General features: G+C 37.8%; 1 protein-coding gene across 1 annotated transcript; it reads right to left on the bottom strand.

Annotated features, from left to right (window-relative positions):
- Positions 1-17,139: 17,139 nt before the first annotated feature.
- LOC148028159 (uncharacterized) lies at positions 17,140-20,698 on the bottom strand. The gene is made up of 3 exons (XM_087689834.1): positions 19,999-20,698; positions 19,591-19,720; positions 17,140-19,012 (listed from the first exon to the last, which is right to left on the bottom strand). Exons 1-3 carry the CDS (start codon positions 20,129-20,131, stop codon positions 17,647-17,649), a joined length of 1,629 nt encoding a protein of 542 aa, XP_087545960.1. The 5' UTR covers positions 20,132-20,698; the 3' UTR covers positions 17,140-17,646.
- Positions 20,699-23,391: the final 2,693 nt, after the last annotated feature.

Raw genomic sequence — 23,391 nt, 5'->3', positions numbered from 1 at the left:
TTAGTCGTTTCCACGAGGATTGACCTGAGTTTTGGGTTCCTAATATTGTTCAAGTCACCTATCGACTAGTTAGCATCAATGTTTCGAGTTTCCACTTCTCACAGGATTACTTGAATTGAAGCAGACTTGAACTCCACTTGGTTCAACGAGAGTGGGAGACGATGGGGAGTGTAGCACATCAACCCTTCAACCTGTAAGGAAAAATCCAATTCCGGCCCCCTAAAACGATGCAAGTTGGATTTTTCTTAATATCTAATGGCCATTTGTTTTTCCTATTTGCTAATGTAATTTTTATGAGAAAATCTCTTGGCTAATAGAGACCACCTAACTATAGGTCTGGATCCATCGGGGATCCATCCACCCACTTCCCTCAATAGAGTATTTTTAGTTACCTAATTACCTACCACTTTAGGTTTATCATATAAAAACAACTTCTTTGATTATCTTCTGGCACAAGTTCATTACATGTCTTTATTTATGATACAAAAATAGTGCAAAGTAATTATTTCTCAAACAATTCCTTTAGGAAAAATATATTTTTACAATTTTTCTTATCCTGATTGGACATAATATCAATCTAAAGGTATTATTCCCACCAAGTGTTAGTATTGGAACTTTCAGAATACTATATGGGTTCAAAGGGTAACTTATAGTTCGCAAGAGTCTAAGGAATTTGTGACTAGAGCCCCCTGATATCCTCATTTCCTCCTGCCAACTAGAATTCCCTATGATAGGAACTTTTGCGTCCTGATAGGTCCATACTCACATTGACATGAAAACAAAAACCCCTTGGAGTAGGTTTTATTCACATTGACCTTGGGGAGGCCTAGCGTCATCAGGGAACACTACCTCAGTTGGCGCTCTATGCCTATTGGAATACTACCTTAGTCAACAATTTGTACCTGATTATCCATCTTTTATCCTATAATTTGAGAAAAATCAGAATCTAATTTACAATCACAAGCAACTCAATATCACACATATCAATTTTAATGAATTTCCTTCCAAGGCAATCCTTTCCCTAGAATAACAATATTAGGTTTTTATTTTTCAAAATTTCCATGTTTAAAATTTTGGACAACCCATCACTCCTCCTAAAATTGCTAAAGGACTTCTATAAATAAACTTTTGTGATGATCTTTTTTTTTTCGTTTGACACGGTTTTGTAGGTTCTTATCTAGTGATAATTCGCTAGATCCAAAAACTTTGGATATTTTATTACAGAAAGGATTCTAATAATTCCATGTTAAGATTTTTCAAGGAATTAGCGTTTATATTTATCAATCGAAGGTTCCATCAGTTTCATACAAATTGGATTCAAAATTTCAACTACTTAAATATTTCTTGTTGCAAAAATCTTAGTCCATGAATCTAGTTCTTGGTAAATCTTATTTGATGAAATAAGATCATAAATTTTGGGTTCAATCTATTGAAACTTTCAAAATACTATGCAGGTTCGAAGGGTAATTGACAGTGTGTAAGAGTCTAAGGAATTTGCGACCAGAGTCCCCCCTAGTATCCTCATATCCTTTTGCCAACTAGATTTCCTATGACAGGACCTTTCGCGTCATCCTGATTGGTCCATACTTACTAACAAAAAAACAAAAACCACTTGGAGTAGGTTCTATTCACGTTGAACTTGGGGAGGTCTAGCGTCATCAGGGAACACTACCTCAGTCGGCATTTTGTGGATATTGGAATACTGCCTTAGTCTTAGTGATTTGTACCTTATTATCCATCTTTTATCATCTTGATAATTTAGGAAAAATTAAAATCTAATTTACAATATCAGGGCTAAAATTTAGCATAAGTGGCAATAACTTCTAATAATCCTCTTGGATTACTCTTTCCCTTAGGATCTAGCCTAATATAAAATTTAATAAGAGTTTATTTTTCAAAATTTCCATCTTCAAACATTTGGACAACCCATCACTTCTTGCAAAATTGCTAAAGGACTTCTATAAGCAAACTTTCATGATGATATATATATATATATATATATATATATTCCCTTAACAAAATTATGTAGGTTCTTATCTATAGTGATAATTCACTAGATCCAAAACCTTTGGATATTTTATTACGAAAAGGATTCTAATAATTCCATGTCAGATTTTTTCAAGGAATTAGCATTTATGTTTATCAATCGAAGGTTCCATCTTGAATTCTTTTGGGTACTTCAGTAACTTCCTTGTGTTCTATTCTTAATACATCTCATGTAATTCAAATTAATGCTTTGAATTTGTGATTAAAATTTTTATTTAGAAGTTTTTCTATGCATGAGATTATATGGAAAAATCCTACTCTTATCGATGCAAATTTTCTTTACCAATCCATGAGATGATGATCTATTAATATTTAATATAATAATCGAATATGGTACCTAGGGATTTATGACGAGCACTTTTGGCTGTTGTTGGTACTCGCAGCTTCATTTGCAATTTTCGTACTTGCCATTTCGTTTAGTGGTTATGCTTGCAACATGGTTAGCAGCTCCTCCTGCATTTGTAGCCTTCGTAATTTTCCTCTTTGGAGCCATGGCCTTTGATCAATAAATTGTAGAGAAGACTTCGATAATAGAGCTATGGGCCATCTCAATTAGATCGATAGAGATGGACACAATAGAAATTGAGAAGAAATCGAGTAGAGTCTCAATTTTGCAAGGGAATGAAGGTAGAAGAGATGGGATTCGACTTAGAAAGGTGGCAGAGTATCCCCCTTGTCTTTGCAATAAGAATTATTTATCTCGCTCTCCTCTCCTCTCTCTCTCTCTCTCTCTCTTGCTCTTCTCTCTTGATTTGAGAAGAGTCTCTTCCCTTGATTCAGGCTAACGTGCTCTATGGCTTCTCATGCTCCATATTTATAATTTAATTGAAGGGAGGGGGATCTCATGAGTTACAGCCAAGAAGAGGAGTTCTTTATGGAGGGTATCTTGCCAATCCAGCTATTTGAAAGCTTTCAAGGTGCAAGCTGATTTTGGCAATCTATTCTTTAGGTCCAAAGAGGCTGCTAGAGATGCCGTGACTGATTCACTTGGCTTTGGGCGGTCTTGCTTCAATTTGGGCCTCTTATCAAATTGAGAAAAGGAGGAGATTGCTAGAGGGTAGTGCAATCAGTTGTCATCTCCTTCTCTCTATTAAGCTTGTAAAAAAAAGCTTAAATATTTTTTCTTTTCTTGGCCTTAATCTCTCACAAGTCAAGTCTTGACTTTCTCAAGTCTTTAGATGCATTTAGTCTACTCCGGATGACTGACTAGCCATAACCATTGTGCACATAGCCATTTCCGTGTAGAGCTATTCATAATCGTATCAATCTCAGAATATGTTGAGGTACGGGATATAGATTATTTTATTTGAGACATTGCTTTTGATGGTCTACACTCTTTAAATTTAAAGTATGGGAATTCAAAAATGTTAAAATATTATAGTTATTTTGTATATGTTCATGTGCTAGATGAGCTACAAAAGAAGCTTGATCCAAAGGTTGAAAAATGTATTTTCATTAAATACTCTTTAGAGCAAAAAGGGTATCGTTGCTATAATCCAGTCATAGGTATGATGATGATAGTTATATGCAAAAAGAAAAGCAAGAATCTGATGCGAGGAGGCATATTTCATGGTGGATTCCGTGCCACGGTGGATTCTGTGAGGTTTTACGGTGGATTCCGTAAACTTTGATGACCGGGGCTCATACACAAAGTGGATTCTTTGTGCGAGAAGTTGATGGGGACGCCTATCCTTTTTGGGTGTTTCATTAATTTAGTGTGTACATGGGTGATTCTATAGCGGGCGATTCCGCAAAATGCATATTAAATTAATAAACGTTTATGAGTTTAGAGTGCGCAGTCATAATAAATTAAGGTTAGGATTGATTTCTAACCAGTTGATTTATTTATGTAGCTGAAGACTACTAGGTATTCACTTTTGTCGGTTTAATTGTATTATTTTACTAACGATTGTGAATGCTTCAGTTGATGTGTAGAGATAGCAGCAGTGGCGGAGGAAAGCATTGAAGGATAGTGAGTATTCAAGTTATCACTTATATTTTGATGGGCGCATACCTTAGGCATGGCGCCTATATTTTGTCGCGCCTATTTATTGAGGCGTTGGATATTTGTTTATTATTTTGTATGTGCATGGGCGCACAATTATGTTATTTGTACTTGGACATTGTATTGGGTACGCCTGACTCTTTGGGCACCGCCCATTAGCTTTATTTCTATTTTATGCTAAAGCAAACTCAAAAGCTAAAAGCTTGCTATTTTGTAATTTGGGCTATTTTTTGAGCTTGAAGATGATTAATACATAAAATACATGCTTTGTGGAGCTCTCACACACGGCATGGGGGGAGATTGCACCCAATTGGTCTCTTGTTCATGTTGTGCATGCTTTTTACCTTGAGTTTTGTGCAAAAAGTAGAGTTCTTTTGTTCTTGGGGACCTTCCGGCATTCACTACGCGAGCGTACAGCATCCGATCTGCGCACCAATGGTATCAGAGCGAAGCTGAGATCAAGAGCTTCCAATCGCTACCCATCTTGTGCGAAGGTGGAGCTCCTGGAACGATTGAGCTCTACGGTCAATCTCATCGCGAACGGTCGATATGGGCGGATTCCTGGTGGTCAAGAACCTCTGTTTCCATCCTCAGATCGCGAAGGACCAGCCTGCAACAGCGGAGGACCACTCCTACATCTCTCATACAAGTCATGGAGTTACAGAGATAAGTCTCAAAAATTTCATAATCTTCAAAGCTTAATACAAAGCTTATAAAGCTTAAAGAAGCTTTAAAGCTTCATGATTTTTAATCGGCATATCAGAGTATGTCCGCGAAATTTCCGCCGGCTAAAAAAATGCGCTCCCCCCCCCCCTCGCATTCGACGATTTAATTATACTAAGCTTAAAGCTTAATCTCCTAAGCTTCCAATCACACAAAATCTCCCAAATTCTACAAGTCTACAAAGTCTAAATCCTGCAAGTCTGCTAAATCACTCAAGTTCTGCAAATTTTGGTACTCTGCAAGTCACATAAGTCTGCAACTCTGCAAGTCAGACAAGTCACCTGAAGTCAGAACTGACTTGTGCTCAAAACTCATAGAAGGGCTGTTCCTGCGCAGAAACTCCAAATTGCAAAGTTGTTCATTGGAAGGTACTGTTCACATAAGCAGGTTTGCTGAACCCGTTTCAGCACATGCAGAAGGATAAAACACAGATTTTTCAAAGATTACAAATCCCGTAATAGCCAAAGACGAAGATTGTGAAAGCCACACACAAAAATATATAAGCCTTGTACACCCGATCTTGAGCTACGCTCATCTCGCTAATTGGATTTTGAGAGTGTGAGGTTTTTTGAAGTTTTGCAGGATGACGGAACCACATATGGATGATTTAATGGCTGAAGGCGATCTTCCTGAACCTACGATGGAGCAAAAGCTGGACTTAATTATGATGCAGTTGGATGAAGAACGACGAGCTAGGCACGCATTGCAAGTTTAATAGGCTAATTTACAAAGATCGACTACCGACAAAGAGGAACCTCAATCTGAAGACCTTATTCGACGTACCATCGACACGACTCTCAAAGCTCAATCCATCCGCAAAGAAACAAAGATAAGTAAAAGAAATTTCAAATTCCGTACTTTCAATGGCACTCGAGATGGAAAAACTGTTCTTGCATTCATCAGTCAGTTTGATGATTACTTTCATGAGGAAACATACGCAGAAAAAGATAAAATCAAGTGTGTCACTAATCCTTTAGTGGATAGAGCATCTCTTTGGTGGACCGTGGTTCGTAAGAGTATAGATTGTCCCACTACCTAGGAGAATTTCAAGAAGAAGTTTATGCAGAATTTCCTTCCTCCACAATTCCATGAAAAAGCCATAAAACAATGGGACCTTCTTCAACGAGATCATGAGCCTATTCCTCAGTATATCGAACGCTTTTGGAATGCATTACTCCAGTTACGTATGCTTGAAGACGTACTTGAAGTGACACACAAGCGCAAGTATATGTCTGGATTACTTGGGCATTACTACACTGAAGTCAATATGTTCAAGCCTGCAACTCTTGAAGACGCAATTTCATTAGCTCATGATATTGAAGACAAGCTTCGAGGAAGAGACAAGTGTCCACAGCAATTTCAAGCCAATGGTAACTATGGATCTAAGCAATTCAACTCCAATTTTAGAAGATTTAATCAAGGTCGTTTTTCTTCATCATCTTTCCGTAAAACTTGGGCAAAACCACCTGCTTTACCATCCAATACCAATCACAACCCCAAGCCCATTCCACAGCCAAATCCTAATATTCCTAAACTTCCTGCCATTGCAAACAATGTAACCAAAGCCAAACCTATAGTGTGTTACAAATGCCACCAACCTGGACATCTAGCAACCAATTGCCAATCGAAGAAGCCACCTGTCCATATCAACTACCTTGGAGCAATGGAAGATGACGAACATGAAGAAATGCCTAATTTCACGGAAGATGAAGACGACATTACTACTCCTTTGGATACTTTACCAGGTATGCCAACTCCACATTCTTTATTGACAATGAAATGTTTAGTGCATGGAAAAGAAAAGATTATTTTGCATGATGATGGTAGTACTCATGATTTTATTTCTACAAAGCTAGTGAAAGAATTGAAATTACAAACTGTTCCTACATATTATTGCATTAAAGTAGCATTCTTAGGCACTAGGTATAATGGAACACAGGAAGTGCATGATTTAGAAATTCAAATTGGTGAATACACTGAAAGAAGGAATTTTCTAGTTGTACCATTACAGTCCAGTGACATTATTTTAGGTATGCCTTGGCGTCATCAACATAACCCTGATATAGATTATTCCACACATTTGATTAATATTCAATTTCAAGGAAAACATATTACATTGTATGGTATGCATGTATCTAATGCTTTTCCACTGCTTTCTCATACTCAAGCTAAAACGTGCATTACACAAAAGTAGCAAATCTTATCTCATTTGGGTGAATGAACTGCAAGTTAAAGAAAATCATATGCACCCTAGGCATAAATAATTTCTTGCACACTTTAAAGACTGTTTTGCAGAAGATCTACCACCTGGTTTACCTCCTTCACGTCCAGAAGACCATAAAATAGATTTGATTTCTGGTACACAACCACCTTGTAAAGCACCATATAGGCATAACCAGATAGAGCAAAAAGAAATTCAAAATCAAGTTGAGGAATTACTAAATAGAGGATTGATTAGACCTAGTAGTTCTCCATTTGGTGCACCTGTTTTGTTAGTAAAGAAGAAGAAGAATACCTATCGTATGTGCAATGACTATCGTGCTTTAAATAAGATCACAGTAAAGAATAGATATCCAATTCCTAGAGTCGATGACCTTATGGATAAACTGCAAGGTTCTGCCATATTTAGTAAAATAGACCTTAAATCTGGTTATCATCAGGTGAGATTAGATAAGTCTGATATATTTAAGACTGCATTTAGGACACAATTTGGTCATTATGAATTTTTAGTGATGCCTTTCGGATTGACTAATGCATATGCTACATTTAGTAGAATGATGAACCGTATATTTTTGAAATATCAGCATTGTGTTATTGTCTTCTTTGATGATATTTTGGCGTTTAGTCAAAATGAGAAAGAACATTATGAACATTTGTCCTTGGTTTTCAAGTTATTGAAAGATAATCAACTGTATGCTAATCCGGAAAAGAGTGAGTTCTTTAAAACAGAAATTGAATATTTAGGTCATATCGTATCATCAGATGGTATTAAGGTTGACCCTAAGAAAATAGAAGCAATATTGAACTGGCCTATACCTAAAAATGTGCATGAGTTACGATCTTTCCTAGGTCTTGCTAGTTTTTACAGGAAATTTGTGCGTAATTTTTCATTACTTGCTTTGTCTTTGACTAAACTTTTGAAGAAAGGTATTGTTTATCATTGGTCCGATAATCAACAGAAATCCTTTGACTTATTGAAACATGCATTAACCCATGCTCCTGTATTACAATTCTCTGATTTTAATAGACCATTCTTTTTAGTAGTTACTGATGCTAGCAGATCTGGAATAGGAGCCATACTTATGCAGGACAATCATTCCATAGCCTATTCTAGTTGTAAACTAAAACCCTCCGAACTTAAATATTCCACATATGATAAAGAATTATTAGCTGTAGTACAAGCTTTAAGACAATGGAAACACTACTTAATGGGTTCTGAATTTATGATTAAGATCGATCAACAAAGTATTAGACATTTACTTAGCCAACCTCAAATATCTGACCGACATATCAAATGGGCAGCCTTTATTCAGAGTTTTCATCCTATCATTCAATATCAACCAGGTAAAGAAAATATAGTGGCCAATGCATTAAGTAGAAGACCCACCATTCATAATATTTCTGTTATATCATTTGATTCTTTAACTCCTATGAAAGATACTTATCATCAGGACATTACTTTTCATGCTGATTGGAATAAATTAGTTGGAAATAACTGGATTCCTATTGATTCACTGTCTTATAATGATGGATTCATGTTTTATGAAAAGAGATTATGTGTTACAGTTCCATTCAGATCTTTTGTTTTGAATGAGATTCATTGTCCTCCATATCAAGGTCATAGAGGTATCATATCTACTTTACGTACATTAACTGAAGATTTTTATTGGCCATATATGGACACTGATATCTAACTTTGTTTCTGAATGTTTGATTTGTCAAAGAGTTAAGAGACATCATGGTAAACAGTATGGATTACTTATGCCTTTATCTATTCCATCAAGACCATGGGAACAAATTTCTATGGATTTTATTACTGGTTTACCTAATACTAAAGCCAAGCATGATATGATTTGGACTGTAATAGATAGGTTTAGTAAACAAGCATATTTCATTCCATGTAAGAAAACTTTAACAGCATCACAGGCAGCACAATTATTTTTGAAAATTATTTTCACTAACCATGGATTACCAAAAGTTATTATTTCTGATCATGATTCTAGATTTTGTAACAACTTTTGGATTACTTTGTTTGCTAACCTAGGCACAAAAATTGATTTCTCATCTGCATTTCATCCTGAAACTAATGGACAAACAGAAGCCACTAACAGTACTATTTTAGATCTTTTACATGCTTACACTATTTCTAAACCACAGACATGGGATACACATTTACATTTATTACAGTTTGCATATAACAATACACCACACACATCTACAAAGAAAGCACCGTTTAAAGTGATTTATGGTTATAGATTGCCTACACCTGTTGCATCTTTATCAAATAGAATTCAGAGTGCTGATGATATTGCTACTATGCACGCTACTATTTTTGATGAGGTTAAAGACATGATTGCCAAAGCCCAGCAATCATATACCAAGCAAGCCAATAAGAAAAGGCAAGCAATGAATTTCAAAGTTGATGACTATGTTTGGTTGAGAATAGAAAAACGTAGATTACAAAGTGTAGATAGACACCCAGTTGTGAAATTAGCCCCTAGATTCTATGGACCATTTAAGATAATTCACAAAATTAATGACAATGCATTCAAGTTAGAATTACCACCTCACTGGAAAATTCACAACACATTTCACATTAGTTGATTACGACCCTTTAGAGGCCAATTACCTGTACACCCTATTTATGAAAACCCACCTTTGTTAGAGGAAGAGATTGAAATACTTGAACCTGAAGCTATCATAGATACTGACTTTATGACCACTAGAATTGGCCGAAGATATTCTAGATATCTAGTCAAATTTAAGAACCATCCTGTAGAAGAAGCCCAATGGATGCATGCTAGAGACTTAAATGCTTTCCCCACTCTGCTAGCTCCACATTGAGCTAATAGCGATTGAGGTCAATTGCTATCCCACCCCGGGGGAATGATGCCAAGAGGCATATTTCACGGTGGATTTCGTGCCACGGTGGATTCCGTAAACTTTGATGACCAGGGCTCATACACAAAGTGGATTCTTTGTGCGAGAAGTTGATGGGGACGCCTATAATTTTCGGGCGTTTCATTAATTTAGTGTGTACATGGGTGATTCCATAGCGGGTGATTCCGCAAAATGCATATTAAATTAATAAACGTTTATGAGTTTAGAGTGCGCAGTCGTAATAAATTAAGGTTAGGATTGATTTCTAACCAGTTGATTTATTTATGTAGCTGAAGACTGCTAGGTATTCACTTTTGTTGGTTTAATTGTATTATTTTACTAACGATTGTGAATGCTTTAGTTGATGTGTAGAGATAGCAGCAGTGGCGGAGGAAAGCATTGAAGGATAGCGAGTATTCAAGTTATCACTTATATTTTGCTGGGCGCATACCTTAGGCATGGCGCCTATATTTTGTCGCGTCTATTTATTGAGGCGTTGGATATTTGTTTATTATTTTGTATGCGCATGGGCGCACGATTATGTTATTTGTACTTGGACATTGTATTGGGTACGCCTGACTCTTTGGGCACCGCCCATTAGCTTTATTTCTATTTTGTGCTAAAGCAAACTCAAAAGCTAAAAGCTTGCTATTTTGTAATTTGGGCTATTTTTTGAGCTTGAAGATGATTAATACATAAAATACATGCTTTGTGGAGCGCTCACACAAGGCATAGGGAGAGATTGCACCCAATTGGTCTCTTGTTCATGTCGTACATGCTTTTTACCTTGAGTTTTGTGCAAAAAGTAGAGTTCTTTTGTTCTTGGGGACCTTCCGGCATTCACTACGCGAGCGTACAACATCCGATCTGCGCACCAGAATCACAGAGCCTTAGTGGACCACAAACATCATTTGGTACTACATTTACAGTTAGCCCTTAGTTAGGAAGAGTAAGAAGTAGCCCCACATCTTCAGTTGCATCTACCAGTGTTGTAAGTAAAGACAAAGGAAAGAAGAAAGTGTCTGATGGTAATGATGCATTTATTAGTCATTTGGGATTTGATGGAGATTCCAATAGTTTAGAGAGTTTGCATGATGAGCTCCATATTCCTTTAGTCAGGACACTAGGTGTACAAAGAGCACATGGTAATGTAAAGGCTCCACTGAGTGATCCAGTGGTATGCATGTCTAGCAAGATTAAATACCTTGTTGAAAGATTTGGTTTTGAAGGTTATGTAGCTCACAATTATGCTTATATAGTAAAGTTCATTGAGAATGTTGAGTCCACTTATTTTTAGGACGCTGTTGGTCATGCTCATTGGGATGTAGGAATAGATGAGAAGATGATTGCATTAGAGGCCAACAGGACTTGGTCTCTAGTACCATCGCCTCTAAGGGTAAGAAAGCTATTGGCTATAAGTGGGTCTAGAAAATTAAATGTAATGCAGATGGTTCTATTAGCAGGTATAAGGCTAGGCTAGATGTAAAAGGCTATGCTCAAACATATGGCATAGATTATGAAGAGACATTTAGTCTAGTTGTTAGGATGACAACTGTAAGAAGTGTGATTGTTTGGCAGTAGTCAAAGGTTGGAGTTTGTAGCAAATGGATGTAAATAAAATCCTTCTTGCATGGTAAACTACAAGAAGAGGTGTATATGGAGCAGGCAATAGGTTGTCATGAGGATTTAGAGCATCCCACATATGTCTGCAAGTTAAAGAAGATGCTCTATGGGTTGAATTAAGCACCTAGAGCATGGTCTAACAAGATTAGAGAGTATCTTGTCAATATTGACTTTAATTTTTTTGATACTAATCACTCACTTTATATGAGAAAGGGGAATGCATGTTTGATTATCACAGTCATCTATGTGGATGACTTGATTATTATATGCGACAATGTTAGTGGGATTGATGAAGTCAAGGACCTTTTGAAGAAGAAGTTTGAGATGAAGGATTTGGGTAAGCTGAGGTATTTTCTTGGTATTGAGTTGATCAGATGTGATGATGGTATATAGCTTTCCCAAAGGTAGTATGGCTTGGATATGTTGTCCAAGTATGGTATGAGAGTATGCAAGCCTCTTTCAGTGCCATTGGAGCAAAATGTGAAGTTGAGTGCTAATGTTGGGGATGAGATAGAAGACCCCAATATGTTCAGGATGATAGTAGAGAGTTTGATTTACATAGCTATCACAAGGTCAAACTTGAGCTATGCTATTAGCCTTGTCAATTAGTTTATGTAGATACCTAGAAAGCCTCATTTGGATGCAGTTAGATGCATATTGAGGTATGCATGTCTGATAGACTAGTGGATTCATGTTTTTCCTTGGTAGTGAAACATTTATGTGGAGGAGCAAAAAGTAACCTACAATTGCTTTATTGAGCATAGAGGATGAGTATAGAGGTGCTATTGTGGTAGCATGTGAGGCAATATGGTTGAAAAAGCTATTGGGTGATTTGGATGTGCAAGTAGATAGTCCAGTTGTCATTCATTATTACAACATGAGTAGTATACGATTGGCTAGGAACCCCATGTTCCATGCTAGGAAAAAATCCATTGAAGTGCATTACCACTTTATGAAAGAGAAGGTACTTGCAGGTGAGTTCAACATGGTATATGTTAGAACATATGATCATATAGCTAAGATATTCATGAAGGCATTGGGTGGAGAGAAGCTTCGAAAGCTTCGAAGTGTACTTGGAGTTGCATGGATGCAATTGAGCTTGAGGGGAGTGTTGAGATGGTAAGCTTGACACATGTGGATATTGATGATGGAACAGTTGGTTAGATGACTCTTACATGGTCACTGACTTATCACCTATTATATTTGGTTTGTTACACCTATCCACAATTTGCATAGTTATAGTACTAGTCAATTAGTATAGTCAATTATGCACTATTTGACTTAGTGGGCCACTTTCCTTTATGTTGTATCTTATCTATACTTTGTGTACATTGAAAAGTATGTGGAAGAAGAAGAAGAAACCAACAAGAAAATGTTTTGGTCTCGAATACTCTATTCACGAAGAGGAAATAAGACTTGCAATTAATAGCAATTACATGGATGCAATTATCTATGTGAAGTATTGATCTACTTCAAGATCAGAGGGTGCCAAGACTTCTTGCAATTATTGTGATAACATTGGATGTTTGGAGAAGGACTATTGAGCCTAAAAACGAAGTACTCCATGCGTGGAAAGATTGGGCATTAAGCTCACTATTGCTTCAAGAAGAAAGAGCAAGCAAATTTAACTCAAGAAATTGAAGACAATGAAGAGGTCAATATTGTCATAGTTGTTGGTCATGGTAACCATGAGTATACTTGGAATTTTTAGACTTTCCCTTTGTATTAGCAATAAAATATTTCTATTTTTTAAATACTTTATGGCCAAAGAATCCTTGCAATAGTAGCTTAGTAGCCAAGTTGTAAGATCAAGTAGGCACACTTGGTATAGTAGCCAAGCTGTAAGACCAAGTGGACATCCTTGGAGTAGTAGTTTGATAGCAGTAGTAAACATTTTCTTCTAGTGTTCAAGGTATGAAACTATTGATCAAATGGAACTAGTATAAGGGGGAGTATTGGAATTACCCTAGTTCTAGTTACTGGAAATCTAGGAGCATAGGAACTATCTCTATTATGGTGGAAAGGGGAGCCAAGTTTGATGAAACCTTTTAGGTAGCTAGTCCTATCTTAGATGGTGGTTTTCTAGTTAATTGGATTGGATTTCAGCCCTTGTACTTGCCTATTAAGAGGCCCAACTCTTGAATAACAATTTCAATCTTGCACTTTACTTGTGCTCTCATTGTCTCTAATTACACTTGTCAAATGTGTCCTTGTTGAAGGCCCTTCTAAGGCCGTCCAAGTTTTTGTCATGGTTGGTTTGCATCAGTTTTGGAAGGATTTGGTGTAACTTGCTATTGTGTTTCACTATTGTGTTTCACCTCCAAGAATGTCAAGCAAATAGTGAATTTAGGTTGTGCAAATAGTATTAGAATGAAAAATTCATGCCAAGACATAAGGTATATAAATTGTGACAATTTTGCCATGCAAAGTGCCATGGTTGGTGAGAGCAACTATTGATAAAAGCATGTAAATAAATTTATGTTTTTGAAGAGCATGCAAGCAAATTCAAATCATTTTGTTGCACCAAAGGCATTTATGAGAGCAATTGTGAGTTAATGCCTCATGTAAAACTTTACTAACATGTGCATTCTAAGCCTAATTTTAAAGCCCCTTATCTATAGATTTAGCATGAACAATACACAACCTTTTCATTTTCAACTTGTGAGTATCCTCATTTAATGATACCCTTCTCTATGTAAACAAGGTCGAAAAAAGAGATTTTAAAAATCCATTTTGTTGGAACCCATGTAATAGACTTACATAGTTAAGAGTGAATCCCTTGGTTAATGCATAGAAGGTAGAGAAGGATTGATCGAAGGTGATTCCAATTAGCTTTATCACATGAAATGCCATGTTTATGATGAAAATTGTTGACAAATGCATGGGTGACCAAGTGGGACTCATTAGATGATATTTCAAATGGAAAGGTTAATGTTCATGGGGGGAACACCTACAAATGCACAACGATAAATTGGGACCAATATAGAGTAGGATACATAGAGAATTTGGACAGAAATGTGGGCTAATTATTTACTACTCTAAATTAGGGTTTCTAAAGTAGTTTTGTTGTCATGAAAAATTATCCCCTTGGAAAAATTGTACATTCAAAGCTCACAAGAATAGTGCCCTTGGAACATTTAAAAAGTTGTGGGCTCATGCGGAATTGTGCTTGACAAAAACTTAGCAATATTATGCTTTGTTTGCTAAATTGCTCAAAGCTAAGTTGATTCTATCACTAAACTACCTTTTAGTTCCTTTGAGGGGGCTAGTTTCAATTAACTTTAGACTTCATCTAGAACCATGATTTCGACTTGGTGTTTAAGAAAGTAATGGACATACTCACTAATCATAGAGTAGAGAAAGTATATATAGCTTGGTTATCTCATGCTTGGCCCAAAGTGTTATAGAAAACTTTAGTTTGGAGATTGCAAGGTGATTAGCTAGAGATTTGTTATATAAGTTGATACCTTTGATTGTACCTTGAGATGAAGGCTTATAGGATAGCCAATTATTTAGATATTATATGATCCTTAGCATGTCCAATGTATTGACCAATAATACTTAAAGAAGCAACTCCACTTACTTTAGCTCAACATGATTATAACATATGAGTCTTTCAAGCATCCAATATAAGATATGTTTGTAGTCCAAATTAATACTTTTGTTCAATTCTAACATGCAATTGTTGTTGACTTATAAGAATCTTGTATTTAAGACAACTAGCTCTTACATGGTCACTTTATTATTATTCCAATTCATCATATGTGTAAGAGGCCTTTTTATGACACTACATGTGTATCTCCCTCAACCCAAGTTTAAATCTCTAAAACTTGCCACATCTTCAAGATGATGGATTAATTCTAAAATGATAGAAGACATTTGAAAGGGCTAAATGAATATATTATATCAAGACCCCCAAGTACCAATTTTTCATGTGCATAAAAGTATTGAAACCCATATATATGGAACAATGACATCTTCTATAGCTTTCTTTCATAAGCACATTGATGTAAAGTGACAATGTCAAAGAAAAGTTGTAAAATTTTGATTGTCCAACACACTCTACATACACAAAGAGTAAGCTTTGCCTATTGGTACTATATGTCTTACTTAAATATGTGAGGGAAGTCTTTGCAACCTAGAGCTATATGAATGAAAAGAGTTTCTTCAAATTACCAACCCCTTTTTTCAATGCAAAATGTTTGTATCATGACATGGATAAGGAGCCATAGGCTTACGTTGGGCATTAAGGAATAGGTTGTCATTAATCATAGGGCCTTCTTTTTGTGTTTCAATATTACATGTTGCCATGACTTTGAGGAAGGAGAGTCTGACATACATTTCCAAAAAATGAGCAGGCAATGTTTGTCAATAACAATGTGATGTCATACTACTTACTTGGTATGGAAATTTATCCTAACATAGCTTTGGAGAAGGAACAAGAAGGTTAACTTTTTAAAAGGAGCCAGGGATAGGAGAAAAGTGAAGTTGAGATTCAATCTTTTTAATGCCTTTGTATGACAAGAGCTTATTAAAGCTCTTCTTTTGAGGAGAGAATCTTTCCACACAGCGCTCTTCATGTCCAATAATGCTCACTTTTTCCTTCATACATAACCCCCATCTTTTAGTACTCTTTGCTAAGGGAGAAGCCTTTCTTTGAGAAGCATATGATAAATTGTGGGGAAACTTCCACATGCAAGTTTTATATGAAAAGGGCTTGATTTTTCATTATTATATCATTTTCGCTACATGCGCGTACATGCTTTGGTCCTCTTGTAGGGCTATTGTGGACATGACTAAGAAAAAAGAAGAAAACTGAAAAAAGGAAGAGCTTTAGAATGCCTTTCATGTGCAATAAATATGTGATGTATGGACTCCATGGTTCCTTTTTTTTTCCCCCTTTTTTTGGTTTTTGCTTTTTGGGGGAGAGTACGGGTGGTGCCACACCAAGCATTTTACTAGACTTCTAGAGTCTAGCAAGTAAATGTAGTCAAAGTTTAAGAAAGTAAGGTTGCAAAAAACATGAGAGACCATGTTCACTTTACTTGCAAGTCTTCCACAAAGTCTAGCAAGAGTTGGCGGGCATGGCACCACCCTAAGGTTGCATGTAAGAACATCCCACTGGTGCCTATCACAAGGCCATGGCCTTTTCTTTCTTAAGGGGAGGGCACTAGGGGCGCAATTTGACAACATGACTTTTTGTCGCCACAATAAGGCCAATTTAGAAGACCCACTGAATATAAGCGCCACGATTCATAATACTAATAATCTCTCTTATTCTATCTTCTTAGCCTTAAAGATTAAGAGATTTTGCACATATTGATTTCTTCTATGTTAATCATCCTCTTTCTTCAAGTGATTGAAAAGAACAATAGGTTGATTCTAGCATCTTAGATCACATTGTTGCTAATAACATTGCAAATGTGATATTGTTATAGAATTCATTCACATAACTACCCTCTTATCTGCGCTCTTTATCCGTGTGCTATTGGCTATTCTTAATTAAAGGGGACTCCATATTTGGGTTATGGAAATGCAGTAATTAAACTGAAATAACTTTCAAAGAATAATTAAGCCTATAGTTTTAGCAGTTAATAGAGCAAATTACACCTGAAGATTTGGGAGATAATAAAAGAGACACCAAAACTCACAGCAGAGAGACAAATCAAAGCTGAGCAAATCCTGTAGAGATTGAATTGTAAGCCAGGGCAAAGCCTTGTCACAAATTCAGTGTACATGTATTTCTTCTCATGTGTGGGTGGTTATGGATTTAGATCAACGGTATGGCCGTTTATTATTCCAAAATCTATATACGTAAATACGAAAATGGGAAAATTTGATCCCCCTTACAGTGCCCCGATGGACTTGGCATCAATCCCCTACAATTTCTGAAGGAATTCTATGACTGCACTGTAAAATGGGTAATGCTGAGATGATGGGGGTGTCAAATTATCTATATTGGTATATTTCTGTACATGATTCACACATTAATTAATTGGTGGAAATTTTAAAAATCCTCTCTTTTTTTGGGGGTGTGTCACTTCAATCAAGCAGATTATGAAGCTCTCTCTCTCTCTCTCTCTCTCTCTCTCTCTCTTTATGCTTTCTAAACTATGTAATTAAGGTGGGATTAAGGAGTTAATCGATGATCAGATTTGCTCCAGCATGGCTGCAATGCACTGTAGCTCAGGGGAGAGGGTGCCTACATTCTTGCATTTCCCAAAGAAGTCTGCATCCCCCATGCTAGTGCCAGCAGCATTGGTAGTATGTTCGGCCGGTAGATGATCAAGATCCGAGAGTAGCTTAGAGGTGAGCATGGTTTGGGGAAGACTGATGGGCTGACTCCATGGCTCATGATCTTCCATGCCATTGGTACCACAACGCCCACCGGCTTGTGGTTCCTCGCCATAATTGCAGTCCTCCCCCCTCAGTGTTGCAACATTACCACAGTTAGACATCCATTCATTCCGAACCGCTTGATGATCAGCCGGATTTGCAGCCCATTGTACCAGTACATGACTGTCACAAAGTTCATTGACCTCCTTTTGGTCCTGACCACTGAGCATGGAATGATCCGGAGCTGCAGAGATCATGCTGGTCCAGTAGCTATTGTTGCCACCATTGCACACTCTGCTGTTGTGGCTGCTGCCATGTGTGTCAATGGAGGAAGAGGAACTTTCGGCATAGCCACCGAACACTCGGTCCAGCTCATGGCCTGAGATTGCCAATTGCTCAAGCATGTGGGGAGCTGCAAGCTTGCCATGGAAGCATGCCATGTCATGTGGACTCTTGTAGCTATAGTCTGGGCATAGTCCATCAAACAAGCTGCCACCCTCGGGCCGCTGCATCAAGGAGTCCATTGTACAAGATGACCCCTGAACGTGAGTGTCATTGGCTGCTGGTTTATTGTCTAGTGCAAGCAATGTGGGAAGCTTATGGGCATCAGAAGTACTGAATAGGAAAGCAGCTTGGTGAGAGTTTGGCCAGAGCAGATGATGGGCATCAACCATTGGCTCAGACATTGCAGAAACGGAATTAGCGGTGGTAGAAGAGAGAGTTGGTGTTTCAATTGAGCTTTGGAAGTTATCACTTGCAGTACTGATGGATTCATGGCCATGTTTGTTATAGGCACCCATCAATAGGTTAGCTGCATGATGATGATTACCCAGCAGTAAGTGATTTTCTGAAAGGAAGTTCTTCAAAGGAAGGCTCCAGTTGTCATCAGGGCTGTCACCCATCTTAAACAAAGGATTGGGCAACCTCATAGGCAGGTTATTTAGTTTAACATCACTCAAGCTGGTCAAGTCATGGGAGCTCTTGTCAGAGGTTAATCCTGAGGTAGGAGGTGAATTAGTGTTGGCAGGATCTCCATTGACAGCATCCCCATTCACTATAGGTTGATGGGTGACTGGGTCTAGACCAGCTTGCTTGAGTTTCTTCTTGATGCAGGAGTTCCAAAAGTTCTTGATCTCGTTGTCAGTTCTTCCGGGAAGATGCGAAGCAATCTGCGACCACCTGCAAAGGATCAAAAAGCTCACCCTGTTACAAAATTTCTGCAGCATTGTCTCCTTTTTGACAGACAGCCTCTCCAAAGCTGCCTGAAATGGAAGATTTATAAAACTGACATCAATGCATCTTTGGGTGCCTATGAATTATGGCATCATACAATCAAATCATCTTCAGAATGACTCGTGTCAGACACAGATATAACTTCTGTTTTTTGTCCCTTATTGATCAATTTCAGATAGTCTCACGAAAATCCCAGGCACAGCGTCACATAATACCATGCCTTTGGAGCCTCTATCACATATGTTGAGGTTCTTGCTGCTGGCTAGTAGGCCTGAGAGCTTAATGAAGCAGGCAATTACACTAGCGTGATTGAAATTGGGCGATGCAGTTAGCTGGTTGAGTTTGCAGGTTTAGCAAAAGTGATGGTTATTACAGGCTAGGCACATTAATGTTTATTATAGGCTAGGCACATTAATGTTTATGGCCTAGGCGCAGTAATATGGGCAGGTGCTGCAATTCTGAATGTCAAGCAATCATCTAATCTTTGGAGAGGGACCCCGGTGGAGGAGGCAAAGGCTGATTACCTATTCCCAAGTAATGCATGGAGATCTATGATAAGCTTCTCCTCCATGGCTGAGAAGGTGCCTCTTTTCAAGTCAGGCCGCAAGTAATTGATCCACCGCAAGCGACAACTCTTTCCGCATCGTTGGAGCCCTGCAAGAGCCACCATTGATCAGTAATTCATTAGGATTGCAGGCATTTGATCAACCCTTTGAATGTGCTATTGGTCATGGAATCAGATCAGGACTTAATTACAAGACATTTACAATAAGCACCTCCTAATATTGTGTCAGAAGGTGCCCCTTATAATGTTTCTAGTATGCAGGAGGTGCACTATCAATCCAATAACAAGTGTGGCTATTGAACCAGCAGTTAAATATCCGCAAGTCACACGCAATTGCTGCATGCTTGGAGAGGGATTAATCTTGTACCGGCTTGCTTGGGTACTGAGCTCCAGCATCCATGGCCATATCTGGTGATGTGGCGGATGAGCTTCTCATCCTCTTCAGGGGACCAGAGGCCCTTTCTGAGCTTCTGCTTCTGGCAGCAGGAATGACGACCCATAACGGAGAGCTGTTGAACCACACACACACACACACACAAAAGGCACACTGACAGAGAAGAAGCAGAATAACAGAAACCAGCAATGCTGTAAGAGAATGCGCTTCTGGAGTATGATTTGTTTGGGCCAATTGATGTAATTGGATGAGTGTATTGGTGTCTCGGTTTAGGCTTGGCGCTCTGCTGACAGTCTAATTCGCAGTCGATCAGCGTGTAGAAGACTGAGCGATTGATGAAGAAGAGAAGGATGTGACACGAATTCACACGTTCCAAGGTTGATGGTGGACAGAGAGGTACATTCTTACAGCATTAATGGAGGCGATCAGAGGAATGAGAGGGCTGCAAGAAGAAGAAGAAGAAGAAATCATAAGGAGGTAATGAAGGTCAATTGAAGGACCAGACTAAACGAGGCAGCAATGAGATGAATTGGATGAAGGAGAAGACACTCTTCTACTGACTTGACAAAAACAATTCATACATCATTGCTCTCTCTCTCTCTCTCTCTCTCTCTCTCTCGGGAGGTGTGGCCAAAAGAGTACAAAGCAGCAGCAATTATAAGAATGCCAATGACTAGTAGAGCCAAAAAGTCTCAAATAATTAAAATACTTGGAAATGTTCTTGAAAACCTTTTATTTTGATACCTTTGCCCCTCTTCTTTTCTTTTCTTTTTGTTTTTTCTCACACTCTAGTTTTTACATGCCCCAAAATGTGTCTCTCCCCCCCCCCCTCTCCTCTCTGTCTCTTAGAAGAACGATTATAATGATGAGTGGACAAAGAGAAAACTTGCATCAGCAGCAGTGGCTTTGTGAGCTGCACTGATGGGGGATGGTTTTTGGTTATATTAATTAAACTGTGGGGCTCAACCTTTTGCTTGAGTGGACAAACGTGTTGTCTAAAGAGAAGTAATCTAGAAGGTTTACAACCTTGGATATTGTTTTTTGGTGAGATATCCCTAGAGATATTAGAACATGTTTGGCTGTCCAAATTTTGCATGCATTATGCCCTAGCTCAACAAGTTGCCACGGTTTACATGTAGCACTCGTACTACGTAGCAAAAGCAAAGCTCTTAAGAGAGCGGAGTTTGGGTATAGATCAAATTTCTTGTAATGGTGGGTAGTTAAAGCTATCGAATTGTGGATGTTAACTAGTCATGCATGCATATATGTACAAGAACATAGTAAGCAAAATTTGTGAGGCAAATGAGGCTACAAAACAAAAGCCTTAACACCTTGCATGTGCGCTCCATGTACATAATTACATACATTCATACATATGGAGAGGAATCATTATAATATATGTAAATACTTACATACATCATCCATATGGAGAGGAATCGTTGTAATGCATGCATGCATAAATATATACATACATGCATACATGGATCAACTTGTATCCCTAGTGGGGTCTTGAGACCTAGTGGTATGTACAATACAACGTAGACAATGGCTTTACCAAAGGTGTAACGGAAGGGAAAAGAAAATGATGATGATGCGAGAGGAATGTTTGCCAATTCAACTCATGAGAGGAATGGCGGCACAAGTGCTTAAGAGACTTATTTTTAACAAATTAAAAAAATGGAAACCTAAATATGAAACAAAGAAAGAAAAAAGAAGAGAGAGAAAAAATATGTAGTCACGTGGTTGGGTTTTTTCGTTCGAAATTTTAACCTTGCTTTAGGGCACACAAATATATATATGTAATATATATAAACAATATAATTAGTGGTTTAATAAAATCGTGAATAATAAGAAGAAATGCGTTATAGCTATTTAGAATTATAACATCGATAATTTAGGGCACACGGCATATATATAAAAGCAATATAGAATCGTGGCTTAGTAAAATTGTTTTTAATGAGGAGAAATGTGTTATTATTATTATTAATATATTGAGTTGAGGTGGGGTGGGGTGGGGACCAGAGAGAGAGAGAGAGAGAGAGAGAGAGAGGGAAGGGGGGGGGGAGATGATTCACACCGTTGCTGAAAGGCAAAGGGTCTCTCTCTCTCTCTCAATTGGGAGGGGTAAATGCCTGCTGTTGACGCCCAACAGAGCTGACTCACTTTCTACGTCTTTTTTATTTATCCCATTTTTATTTACTTATTTATTGTTTGATTTCGTCTTTTCACGACTGTTCCCGGTCGTCGTCTCATTCATTCGAGTTTCAACCCCAAACCAAAACAACGACATGCGCCATCATTTTAACTTTTCCTGCCGATGCTAATTATTATTGCTTTGAGGGGATTTTATATATATTTACATGTATGTTTTTTTTTGGGGGGGGGGCTTTACCCGATTCTGCAATTGCATTCCAAGTTTTTGTTCTCGTGGGCGTGGGGCACAAGACAAGCTCTCGTCCATCGAACGAGACAGGTCCATCCCTCTCTCTGGAGGGCGACCTGCTTGTGTTTGCTTTCATAGATATATATATATATTTATATAGATATAGATATATATATAGTCTATATATGGATTAAGGAAGGAAGGATGGAGTACGTAGTCCTCTCCAATCACGCAGCGCCCCCCCACCCTTCCTCCATCATCTCCATTCGTCAGCTTTACGTCCCCTGCCCCTCCACGCCCTCAATGCTGCCCCCCATTCTCATTTTTGAGAAATTTCCACCCCCTTCTCGAGCTCCATACTATATCAATATTCAGTTTCTACCCAAGAAACACATATCCCCCCTCTCATTCTACATCAATTGATTTTCCGTGTATATATATATATATATAAATCTCACATTTTTAAAGAGATATATATATTTTTTCAACAAATCTTTAAAATTTGAGAGAGAGAGAGAGAGAGAGAGAGAGAGAGAGAGAGAGAGAGAGAGAGAGAGAGAGAGAGAGAGAGAGAGCTACAATGTTACTTTAGTAGCATCACATGTTCATGCATTGTAGAGTTAACCTAGTAGGTCAAGGTCGAGGGTTGTTTCTGACGCCCACAACAATTTTGTATATATAAAAAATAGGTTTAATATATTCTCAATCTCAAAGATAAGCAAGTTTTTACGTTTTCTATTCTTGAGAGGACAACTTTGATGGGTTGAAGTGCTCAGTTGGTTTGCACAAAAAGACCATGTCTTAGTCCAAATTTATCATATATGACTTGTCTTACAATACTATCGAGTTCCTCGTTGTCTAGACAGTCTACAAATAAATGCTTCAAATGTGTTTCATAAGCCCAAGGAGTTCAACCATAAATATATGTATGTATCACGTGAGTTCAATATAAGGGATTTTTAAAATACCCATTTTATACATGT

The sequence above is a fragment of the Lygodium microphyllum genome, chromosome 12 (genome assembly GCF_053477565.2).
Source record: "Lygodium microphyllum isolate KBCC chromosome 12, Lygodium_microphyllum_v1.1.10, whole genome shotgun sequence".
In the NCBI taxonomy this organism is placed as follows: Eukaryota; Viridiplantae; Streptophyta; class Polypodiopsida; order Schizaeales; family Lygodiaceae; genus Lygodium; species Lygodium microphyllum.
The sequence above is the reverse complement of the archived record's forward strand: the minus strand, read 5'-3'. Positions and strand labels throughout refer to the sequence as shown.